Here is a 12,584-nt window from a genome sequence, read left to right as displayed (position 1 = left end):
TAAGTTTACTCAAACCTAATCTCTTAGAGCAAGAGCCTAGGTGCATGTAATGAATATCAATTCCTTGAGTATCCAATACATACACCTGCATTACATGTTAGGGTTTACGACTACTAATGGGCCAAGTTCCATTCCTAGATACATTTCCCACTAAGCATTTGTTTCAGAGCTAGTTTCAAAGGTTATTTTCCAATACCCAATGGACTCTATATCAAGCAAAAGAGAATCAATCCAAATCAAACATTAAGAATAGAAACATAACACAACAATGAATGAAACACCAGGTAAGTGAAGATTACAATAGAATTTCGTTGGTTACATCTAACCCCACAAAACAATGGGTAAAACCGCTCAAAACAATGAAGGTGAAACAAAAATAGAGATGGAAGAACCGAAGGAAAGACCTACATACGAACGGTCCCAAGTACCGGGAATCCCTTTCATAGCTCCTAGAAGTCGCCCAATGTGTGAATGAGGGAAAAATCCTCGAAGGTTTGATCAAATACGAGCTGGGTAAGTCATGTTAGGGTTACCACGCCCGGTGCGTTATGCTTTGCGCCCGGCGCAGGGCCTTCCAGAGAGTTTAGATGCTCTCTGTCTCAAGCCACGCCCGACGCATATACTTTTGCGTCCGATGCGATGTCTTCCAGAGAGTTTGGTTGCTCTCTGTCTCGAGGCACACCCGACGCATCTACTCTTGTGCTCAGCACAGTTCTGAGTTACAGAGTGTTGCTCTCTGTCTTGACCAAGCTCGACGTGGGTAGTCTTGTGCCCGACGCAGGTATTCTTCTCCTGCTCCTTAGCTCCTTAAATTTCCAATCCTATAAGTCTTTAACCTCACTCCTAAACTTAATAGTTGCACAAAAAATTGAGGTGTATCAATGTATTGTTAGATGATATTTGGGTTAGCTATATTTGCACAAATTTAAATAAAAAGAGAACAATTATATTGCAAGAGTACATAGAGTGAGTGAAATTGTTCAATAATTATTATCTTAAAAGAAGAATAATTGAGACTTAAATGGTTCTAGCACATTTCATAATCTGCATCTAGGCAACTTCATCTAGCTCGATCCCTCATTAATCATGAGCTCATTTCACGATCCTATCAAAACCAAACCTCTGACGAAATTCATTTTACTCTCCTCTTCATTTTGTGCCATTTCCCTCTGTGTATCTGTGTTACTCCTGGCCACACGAAAGATAGTAGTAGACGTGGCTCCTCCACCACAATATGTGTCTAATCCTACCACTGTTGATCATCTTGTGTTTGGAATCGCTTCAACAGGGACTTCGTGGCCTAAGAGGAAGGTATACATCAATCTTTGGTGGAATAGGAAACCCAATAAAACAATGAGAGGATGCGTTTTCGTAGATACTGTCCCACATGAAGATAATGCAAACAATGATGGTCCTCTTCCTCCACTTTGTGTCTCTCAAGACACTTCCAAGTTTCTCTACACGTACAAGCCTGGTGGTCTAAGATCAGCAATCCGTGTGGCACGTGTGGTGAAAGAGACTGTGGCATTGAACCATTCTGGTGTTAGATGGTATGTGTTTGGTGATGATGACACTGTTTTCTTCCCTCAAAATCTGGTCAAATCTCTTTCCAAATATGATCATAGGCTTTGGTACTATGTTGGGTCGCACTCAGAGATTTATGAGGCTTCACAGGTTTTTGGTTTTGGAATGGCTTTTGGTGGTGGTGGTTTCGCCATCAGTTCCTCGCTAGCACATGTCCTAGCCAAGGTGTACCTGCCTGAGGGTACACTCGTAATCTTCAGGGGAATATGAGGACCGAACAAGAGCTTCAAGTGGACTCTTCGGAGGGGGAGGTACCTGCAAAAGATACTCCGATGCTTAAGTCAGTGTGGGCACGATTTTCTAGGGTAATAAATGAACAGTGACATACCTTGTTATGTGTGACCTATTTATAGCATCTGACATGGGCCTGAGCGTGATGGGCCCTCTCAGATATTTACCAAATTAGGTAATACGGTACTAATTGGTCGTTAGGCTTTAATCATGTACTTACCTTTCTTGATTGTGATTACCGTTATGACTTGCTTAACCCTTCGGCAAGAGGCCGAGCCGGCTATTCAATACTAGTCGGAACGGCAAATGACCGAACCGTCTAGTCCGTATACGGCAGCCTGTATACTTCCGGTATGTTCTATGTCGGAACGGTACTTGACCGAGCCGACTCGATGAGTGATGATGGTCCATATTGGCATTAACCAGACTGATGTCGGTTCTCGGCCTCATGCCGAGCCGACGTTGATGGTGATGCTTGTACGTGGCTATGCATGAGTGTCTGACGAAATGGCACGTGTTGGCCCACGTGACCGATACGGTCTCTCCGGTACACAAGCCCCCCAGCCTTTGAGGAGCGAAGCGACGCGAAAGGTTAATGAAATAAAAACAGGATTTTTCAGTCGGTGTCTTGAAGAAGAAGCTAAGGGTTACAACTGATGGTGGGATATGAAGGGTTGTAACCGTTGGGTATTTGATGGCGTACGCGAGAAGTTATGGTGGGAAGCGAAGGGATATAACCGTAGGTCATTAATGACGCATGCGAAGAGTCGCGTATCCTGAACCGTTGGATCTAGATGATCCAACGGTATGCACGAGGGGGTGTCGTTTCAGGTGCTCATTAGAGACGCCTATAAATAAGTGTAAGGTGAGGGTTCTTTCGTGCGAATTCATTAGCTGCTCCGAGCCGAAGTTGTTTGGAAGCGTTTTGAGTATTATCAACGATAGGTCAAGCTCAACCATCAGGTACGTAATGGCTAATTTGGGTGTTGTTAACATTGACTCTTCTGGGGACGAAGGGGAATCTAGGTTAAGGGCGACGCCGAACCAGGATGCACCATCGGCTTCGGCATCTAATGGGGACAATTCCGTGGAGTCGGCTTCTGGGTCCGGTCATTCTCAAAGTGGGAGTGATTCGGCATCAGCTGTAGAATCATCAAGAGTGTTCCCTCCCATATCAACTCCGGGATATTCATGGGTGCACGGTGAGGTTGGTAGTGTATACTCTCGGTATACAAGTAAGAAATCTCTTGTGGATTTTGTATCGGCTGTGAAGTTTTTGGACTTTCCTGAAGATGAGGAGCCTTCTGCCATCTTCTTTCAACCATGCCGAGGCGACGGGGTGTCAAATCCGATCTTTGTTTATTTGAGTCAGGGGACTTCTAAATACCCCTTTTTCTATGTGTATGATTATATGTTCCGGGATTTGAAGATATCTCTCCCGTTTGACAATTACTTCATGGGTATACTTCGGCTTTTGAATGTGGCGCCGAGTCAACTTCACCCGAACACCTGGGCCGCTATGCAAGGGTTCAGGCATTTGTGCCTGGGTCTCGGTCTCTCTCCTACTCCACATCTATTTTTGCATTTCTATACTTCTCGGCCGACGAGGAAGGCCAAGTGGCTGTCTTTGATTCGCCACAGTGACTGTCTACTACAACCTTTCACCACCTCCTACAAAAAATTTAAAGTGGGATTTATGAAGGTGATGATTCGGCCGGAACCAGGGAAAAAGTATTTCTTTGACGCTGAGGGAAATCCACTATTTCCCTTCTACTGGACCCGGAAGCCGCGCAAGTATGACACGGTTTCCAAGTCACGCATGTCCCCAGAGGAGAGAGGAAGTCTTGATTTTTTAGACAAGTTGCCTCGGCCCTTACCATGCCGTCCTCTTGTCCGATTGTTTGATTCGGCCGATGTGGTCGAAGAATTAATCGGTATGGTATTTTTCCTACTTGTTTGAATTCAAGTGTTATCATTGATTTTGACTAATGATGTGCAGGTATAATGGCGGCTCATGATGATTTGGATATCCGCAACTTGCTTCGGAACCAACTAGCATCGAATACCGTGAATAGGCCTGCGCCCGCCGCGTGCGTGAATCAACCAGCTGGTCAAGGTAGCGGGGTCGGACCCACGTCTCGGCCGAAGAAGACCACCCGGCCCCAACCACGTCTCTTTTTTAATGAAATTTCTCCGTTCTTTATGTTATATACTGGCGTGAACTCTTGTGGTGATTAACAACTTAATTTGCGTGAGCCGTCTCCTTGGCCGAGAGATATCTCGGGAGGGAAGACTTGAATAATTTAATTAAAGCCACATCCTTGGCCGAGAGATATCTCGGAGGGAAGACTTGAATAATTTAATTAAAGCCACATCCTTGGCCGAGAGATATCTCGGGAGGGAAGACTTGAATAATTTAATTGAAGCCACATCCTTGGCCGAGAGATATCTCGGGAGGGAAGACTTGAATAATTTAAAGCCACATCCTTGGCCGAGAGATATCTCGGGAGGGAAGACTTGAATAATTTAATTAAAGCCACATCCTTGGCCGAGAGATATCTCGGGAGGGAAGACTTGAATAATTTAATTAAAGCCACATCCTTGGCCGAGAGATATCTCGGGAGGGAAGACTTGAATAATTTAATTAAAGCCACATCCTTGGCCGAGAGATATCTCGGGAGGGAAGACTTGAATAATTAATTAAAGCCACATCCTTGGCCGAGAGATATCTCGGGAGGGAAGACTTGAATAATTTAATTAAAGCATGAGTGATTGAATCGTGTTGTCATTGATAAATGGATGCCTCGTTAAAAACCTTGCCGGCCAAAACCTCTTTTCACTATTTTTTAAGAGGGAAAAAGACCGGTTCAAGGAAAAGAGTGCACCCTTACAACGTTTACAAGTTTGTGAAATAGACAACTAGCTATAGTAAGTCTTCAAGTGCGTAGAGTTCCATGTTCGTGGGAGGACTTTGCCGGATAACTCTTCCAACTTGTATGCCCCGTTATGAAGAGCGTGTCGTACTCGAAACGGGCCGTCCCAATTGGCTGCCAGTTTGCCCTCAGACGGGTTGCGCCTTGCCGAGCCGGTTGCCCTCCATACAAGATCTCCGTCGTGAAATGTTCTTGGTTTGAGGTTAGAATTGAAGCGCCGACTCATGCGTTGCTTGCATGCTTCGGCTACTACCTGCGAATTGTCCCGCACTTCCTCAAGAACATCTAGTTCAGCCCGAAGAGATGCGTCATTGGAGTCCTCTTGAAAATGTTGTCGTCTGAATGATGGCTCCCCTACTTCAACCGGTATCATTGCGTCGACACCATATGTTAGGCGAAAGGGGGTTTCTTTAGTGGTGGACTGTGGTGTACACCGGTATGCCCAGAGGACTTCTGGTAATTCATCAGCCCATACTCCTTTTGCCGAGCCGAGTCTTCTTTTCAGTTCGGTAAGGATAACCTTGTTGGCCGCTTCGGCCTGGCCATTCGACTGAGGGTGCTCAACCGATGTGAACCTGTGCCGAATGCCAAGGTTTTCGAGGAATGAGTTGAACCTTTTGTTCGTGAATTGGAGACCGTTATCTGAAATGATGGCATATGGGATGCCGAAACGGGTGATGATGCTCTTCCATACAAACTTTTGGACGTTAGCAGCAGAGATGCAAGCAAGTGGCTCGGCCTCAATCCATTTTGTGAAGTAATCTACTGCCACGAGAAGGAACTTAGCTTGTCCCCTCGCCATGGGGAATGGGCCAAGTACGTCAATTCCCCATAACGCAAACGGCCATGGAGAGCTGATACTGTGTAGTTCGGCGGCCGAGGCATGGATGAGATTCCCATGCCGTTGACACTGTATGCACCTCTTAACAAACTCAGCACAATCTCCTTTTAGAGTTGGCCAATAATAACCGGCTCGTGACACCTTTGCCGCAAGAGTTCGGCCTCCGGAATGGGATCCGCAGATACCTTCGTGAACTTCCCTCATCACATAGTCGGCTTGGAGATTGTCAATACACTTAAGCAACGGGGTGGAGAATCCGCGCCTGTAGAGTTCGCCGGCTATGATGGAGTACCGAGCTGCTTGGGTTCGCAATTTTCTGGCTTCCACCGAATCAGTTGGCAATTCTCCCTGGAGGATGAAGTTCCGAATAGGAGTCAGCCAGCTTGGAACTTCGACCTCGGCAGCCATGCACTCGACGGCCACACTTGGAGAGGGGACTTCGAGGTGAATTGTTGTTCTTAGCTGTCCCGGCTTTCTGGTGCTGGCGAGCCGAGCTAACTGATCGGCTCGTTCGTTGTTACTTCTTGGAATATGCCGAATTTGAACCTCGGTGAAATCATCTTTGAGTTTTCGGAAGAGGTGATAATACTGCAACAAATTAGCATCTTTGACTTGAAAGTTGTCGTTGACTTGTTCGGCGACTACTTTCGAGTCGGTCCGGCATATGACCTTCTTAACATTCATCTCTGTTGCTAGTCTAAGTCCGGCTATTAAAGCTTCATACTCGGCCTGGTTATTGGACGCGCGGAAGCCGAACCGAAGGGATTGCTCAATTGTGATGCCCGAAGGATTAGCGAGGATTATGCCCGCACCACTACCTTGGGCGTTAGATGATCCATCCACATGAAGGATCCAAGGTTGGTCTTCGAAAGATCCTGGAGGAGTGAGCTCATTGACGAAATCTACCAAGTGTTGTGATTTAATAGGGCCCCTCGGCTCGAAGGATATGTCAAATTCGGATAACTCAACCGACCACGCCATCATTCGGCCGGCAATTTCTGGCTTCCGAAGGACCTTTGCGATTGGACAGTCGGTTCGGACGACAACCTTATGGCTTTGAAAGTATTATCTCAACCGTCGGGCGGCGTAGACGAGTCCTAGGGCAACCTTCTCGAGCAATTGATAACGTCGCTCGGCGTCTTGCAACGTCCGACTAATAAAATAGATGAGCTGTTGACCTTGGTTTTCTTGCATCATAACGGCTGATGGAGCTGTCCGAAACCGACAAATAGATAATCATGTCTGCATCGACGACCGGTTTACATAATACTAGGGGCATGCCGAGCCGGTTTTTAAACTGCTGAAAAGCTTCTTCACACCCTTGGGTCCATTTGAATCGTTCCGTTTTCTTCAGCAAGAGTAGGATCGGCCCCGCAATCTCGGCTAAACAGGGAAGGAAGCGAGACAACGAAGTGAGCCGTCCGGCTAACTTCTGAACCTCTTTCAACGTTGCCGGGCTTTTCATGTCCAAGATGGCTTGGCATTTATCCGGATTCGCCTCAATGCCTCGGTTGGATAACATGAATCCCAAGAACTTGCCGCCCGAAACTCCAAACACACATTTCTCGGGGTTGAGTCTCATCTGATGTTGCCGAAGCGCCTGGAACACTTCGGCCAAGTCATGCGTATGTGCCGATACATCACTTGATTTTACTACCATATCATCAACATACACTTCCATGCTTCGGCCGATCTGGTTGTGGAAGATTTTATTCATCAAACGTTGATATGTGGCCCCGACATTTTTTAATCCGAACGGCATCATCCGGTAACAGTAATTGGCTGTTTCGGTAATGAATGCAGTTTTTTCTTCGTCTTGGGGGTGCATCCGGATCTGATTGTATCCCGAGTAAGCATCCAGAAAAGACAAGAATTTGTGGCCGGATGCCCCATCGACGAGCCGATCGATGTTCGGGAGTGGGTAGGCGTCTTTTGGGCAAGCTTTATTTAAATTGGTATAATCGGTGCACATACGCCATTTCCCATTTGACTTTCTAACCATGACAACGTTAGCCAGCCAAGTCGTGTAGTGCACCTCTCGGATAAACTGAGCGTCTAGCAACTTGGTCACCTCTGCTTCGATGGCGGTTTTTCTTTCTTCCCCCGTCTTCCGGCGCCGTTGAGCAATCGGCCTAGCTTCTTTGCTAACGGAGAGCTTGTGGCACAGGAAATTGGGGTCAATGCCAGGCATATCGGATGGGTGCCAAGCGAACAAGTCTCTATTCTCGAGGACCACACGCTGAATGGCTAGGCGCTCCCCTTCGGTTAAATAGGTTCCCAAGTAAGTAACTTGGGATTTTGTCGTTCCTACTTGGAAGGGTTGTTTATCTTCAATGGGCTCTACTCTCTCATCCTGATCGATTCGTGGATCGAGGTCGATGGCCGACTGCTGCGAAACCGAGTGCACCCTTCTCGGTTCGGTTGGCTCCTCCATTCTCGGCAACCTTAAGCTACTAAAATAACATTCGCGTGCCGTTTTCTGGTCAGCGTGTATGGTGACGATTCGTCCGGACTCAGCCGGGAACTTCATGGCCAGATGAGGAGTGGAGACAATGGCTCCGAGCCGATTCAAGGACGGTCGTCCTAGCAGAATATTATAAGATGTGTTGGCATGCACCACTACGTACTTGACTGGGATATCGGGGTGATCAGCTTCATCAAATCCGAACCGTGTGGACAGCTTGATATACCCCTTCGTCTTCACTCGCTCACCAGAGAACCCCACCAGTGGGTCGTTGTAGGGGACCAATTCGGATTCTGGAATACCCAACTGCTTGAACGTGTTCCAGTACAAGATATCTGCCGAGCTTCCCTGATCTACCAACGTTTTACGCACAATGCAGTTATGGATTTCTACACTGATTACCATTGGGTCGTCTTGCTCCGGATCAATGCCTTTGAAATCGGCTTCGGTAAAGGTGATAGTAGGTAACTGCCGACGGATTGTTTCAACGGCGTGAACATGCCGAACGGCCCGTAGATGCCTCCGTTGCGATGAGGAAGATGAGCCACCACCAGCAAATCCACCTGCTATGGTGTTGATGACTCGCCGAGGCTGTGACGAGGGTTCGACATCTCGTCTTTCTCTGGACCGGCTCCGTTCTCTATACTGACGTGTTTCCATTCTCCTTTGCTCAGGATCATGCCGTCTTGACCGGTCGGCGTGCCGGGTTGTGTGCGGTCGGTCGATGAAACCTTGTAGCTGGCCTTGTTTGATTAGGTCTTCGATTTTGTCTTTTAAAGCCGCGCATTCTTCTGTCGAATGCCCCCGATTGCGGTGGTAGCGGCAAGATTTTGTTGTGTCGGCCCTGGGGGGGGGCCGAAGCTCGTTTTGGAACGGCCAACACGTCCGAGGCCAGCGCTTGCTCGAGTATGGCCGCTCTGTTAGTGTTAAGTGGTGTGTACTGGGAATACCTTGGGCCGCGAGGGGGTCTCTCCCGAGGTACCAATTCTTTCGGGCGACCTCGGAAATTATTCTCGGCTGGCCTTTCAGGCTTTGCCGCTACTTCTGCTCTAGCTTGGTTGCGGAACTCAGCTAGCTCCTCCATTTGCATATACTTATCGGCTCGTCGCCGAAGGTCATCCATGTCGGATGGTGGCTTCTTGCAAATACTGTTGGCGAAGGGACCTGGCTTCAAGGCGGTAGTCAGATGATGCAGGGCGACGGCCGGGTTTAGGTCTCGGATTTCCAATGCCGCCTTGTTGAATCGGCTCATGAATGTCCGAAGGGATTCCTTTTTCTCCTGACGAATGCTCACCAGTGCCAACGAGGTCAGTTGGTGAGGCCTACTAGTAGCAAACTGAATTGTGAATTGGGAGGCCAATGTACTGAACGAATCAATTGAGTTGGCCGGAAGCCAAGTGAACCAACTCAGAGCTCGTCCTTTTAGCGATGTTGGGAAAATTCGACATAGGGCGGCATCATCGGTTGTGCTTAAAGTGACTTGAGTCAAGAACACATCTACGTGTTCATCGGGATCAGTGGTCCCATCGTACTTATCGAGAGGCAACGACTTCCAATGATCAAGAAGCGCGGTCTGCATGATATTTGATGTAAAGGGATGTCGATGTGCTCCGGCCGACATCGGCAGTATCGACCGACTAGCTGAAGCATGAGCGGCTGGGGTGGCAATAGAGGTGTGGTTGGCAGGGGTGTGGTGTCCGTGTGAATGAAACAACCCCTGAGTATGGGTCGTCTCGGATGGTTTCCATGTGGGATCTCGGTATTGGTTTTTCAGGGCAGCATTCTCTTCTCTCAATGCAGCCATCTCGGCGGCATCTCTCTCTCGCTGCTGTTTCATGGCAACCATTTCCTCTTTCATCTGTCGTACCACATCGGTCAAGTTTGTCTCCTCTACTGTTTCGGCCCCGGACTGATGCTCCTCCTCGGACTGGTGTTCAGCGTTAGTCTTCCTTGTCTTCACCATGACGTCGAAACAGTGCTGGATACGTCTTTTTCGAGAGCTATCGGTTCGGCCCCACGGTGGGCGCCAAAATGTACCTGCCTGAGGGTACACTCGTAATCTTCAGGGGAATATGAGGACCGAACGAGAGCTTCAGGTGGACTCTTCGGAGGGGGAGGTACCTGCAAAAGATACTCCGATGCTTAAGTCAGTGTGGGCACGATTTTCTAGGGTAATAAATGAACAGTGACATACCTTGTTATGTGTGACCTATTTATAGCATCTGACATGGGCCTGAGCGTGATGGGCCCTCTCAGATATTTACCAAATTAGGTAATACGGTACTAATTGGTCGTTAGGCTTTAATCATGTACTTACCTTTCTTGATTGTGATTACCGTTATGACTTGCTTAACCCTTCGGCAAGAGGCCGAGCCGGCTATTCAATACTAGTCGGAACGGCAAATGACCGAACCGTCTAGTCCGTATACGGCAGCCTGTATACTTCCGGTACGTTCTATGTCGGAACGGTACTTGACCGAGCCGACTCGATGAGTGATGATGGTCCATATTGGCATTAACCAGACTGATGTCGGTTCTCGGCCTCATGCCGAGCCAACGTTGATGGTGATGCTTGTACGTGGCTATGCATGAGTGTCTGACGAAATGGCACGTGTTGGCCCACGTGACCGATACGGTCTCTCCGGTACACAAGGTTTTTGACTCATGCATACAAAGGTATCCTCATGTGTATGGAAGTGATGCCAGGGTCTACTCTTGCATAACAGAACTAGGTGTAGGATTAACCCATGAACCAGGTTTTCATCAGGTAACAAATTAGAATGCATTGATTGTTTCTTCTGTCATTTAATCGCTAAATTTTATAATAAATATTTTAAAAGTGATATCTATATGATATTTGATTGATTAATTATGTAAAAAATTGTCGTGATGATATGATTTTAAAAGAAATACTTGTTTGAAGTGCAAAAAAATTGTTATTGATTTCTTCTTAATGTTTCTAATTAGTCCACTATTTGTGTGATTGTGAAATTGGATTAGGTTGATTTGAGGGGAAATATCTTTGGCCTATTGGCTGCACATCCATTAACTCCCTTGTTGTCCCTACATCACCCAGATCACACTGATCCTATCTTTCCTAACATGACAACTACACAATCTCTGCAACATTTATTTGAAGCGGTTAATGTTGATTCTGAGAGGATCCTACAACAAACAGTTTGTTATGAAAGGAGGCTTTCATGGACAATTTCAGTGTCATGGGGCTATGCTGTTCAAGTATTCCAGCACAACATGCTTTTGCCAGATGTTCTGAGAGTGCAAAAAACATTCAAGCAATGGTTGAAAGGAAATGTTTTGAGAGGAATATACACTTTCAATACAAGAGAATTTCACCCTGATCCATGTAAAAGACCCACTATTTTCTATCTAGATGAAGTTTCTTCTGGCAAAGATGGTATCATAAGCAGTTACAAGAAATATTTTCAAAATTGCCAACACAAGGCATCGATGAACAAATTGGAGGTGATCAAAGTGGTTACAAAAAAGTTATACCTTAACAAAAAGGTAATTTATCTTGTGCACTTCACACTTGTATTTTTTCATATGAGGGCTATTAGCTATTAGTAGGATATTTTATATTAGTGATAATACTAATTATAAATCATTCTTTTGTATTAAATTGCAGATTCCAAGAAGGCACTGTTGTGATGTGTTGCCCTCTAATGCTGGTGACTTGATGGAAATAGCAATCAGAGAATGCAAATATGAAGAACTGATTTACATGAACTGACAGAAAAAGTATATTAAATCTCTTTCAATCCTTTAAAAACGTTTCTAGTTTATAAAGAAGGCAATAATCGATGGTGTAAGGGAATGTCCAATCTAGAATGTGAACTTTCATGTATGCTAATAGAGCAATTTACTAAAGATGTAAGAAGATTAATGATTCACTTGATTAATTCAAACTTGGAAAATAAAACGGAACATATAGGATGGGAAAGTGCCTTTGGACGCAATAACTTTTATGATAAGTTCACCCCTATCTACAGAATCAACACCAACAATGTAGCTTTCCACTCAGTAATTATTTTTATGAAAATAATTAATTATTTTATGAAAATAATTAATTATTTTATGCAATAATTTATTTAATAATAAATTATATAGCCTATGGACATAGTCCACCTAAGGACTAATCTTACCAGAATAATTTATTTATAATAATAAAGTAATTTTTGTTTGTTAAGTATTATTTTAATACAGATGCAAATGGAATCTAGACTACCAAGTCAATCCTTTATGTTCTAGTACAAGTCTTTACAATCAGAGTCAAGAGATTTGATTATTAAAATTGAGTATAAAATATAAAAACAATTAATAATTTTTCATAACATAAAAATTTATAATATTGTATTGATTGACAAGTAAGAATTAAATTTATAATTATAACTAGCTAGTCTCCCTTTACTGTATCTTGTTAAAAAAAATATATATATATATATATATATATATATATATATATATATATATATATATATCGTAAGTTGAAGATACAAAGTAAAATTCATTT

At 45.2% G+C, this 12,584-nt stretch overlaps 1 protein-coding gene across 1 annotated transcript; it reads left to right on the top strand.

Annotated features, from left to right (window-relative positions):
- The first annotated feature begins 1,044 nt into the window (after positions 1 to 1,044).
- On the top strand, positions 1,045 to 12,100 carry LOC109792389 (uncharacterized). The gene is made up of 4 exons (XM_083065955.1): positions 1,045 to 1,749; positions 10,707 to 10,820; positions 11,054 to 11,578; positions 11,700 to 12,100. The coding sequence occupies exons 1-4, from the start codon at positions 1,087 to 1,089 to the stop codon at positions 11,802 to 11,804; spliced, it is 1,407 nt and encodes a 468-aa protein (XP_082922081.1). The 5' UTR covers positions 1,045 to 1,086; the 3' UTR covers positions 11,805 to 12,100.
- The last annotated feature ends 484 nt before the right edge of the window (positions 12,101 to 12,584 follow it).

The sequence above is a fragment of the Cajanus cajan genome, chromosome 10 (genome assembly GCF_000230855.2).
Source record: "Cajanus cajan strain Asha chromosome 10, NIPB_CcT2T_4, whole genome shotgun sequence".
NCBI lineage: Eukaryota > Viridiplantae > Streptophyta > Magnoliopsida > Fabales > Fabaceae > Cajanus > Cajanus cajan.
This window is presented reverse-complemented; position numbering and strand designations above follow the sequence as displayed.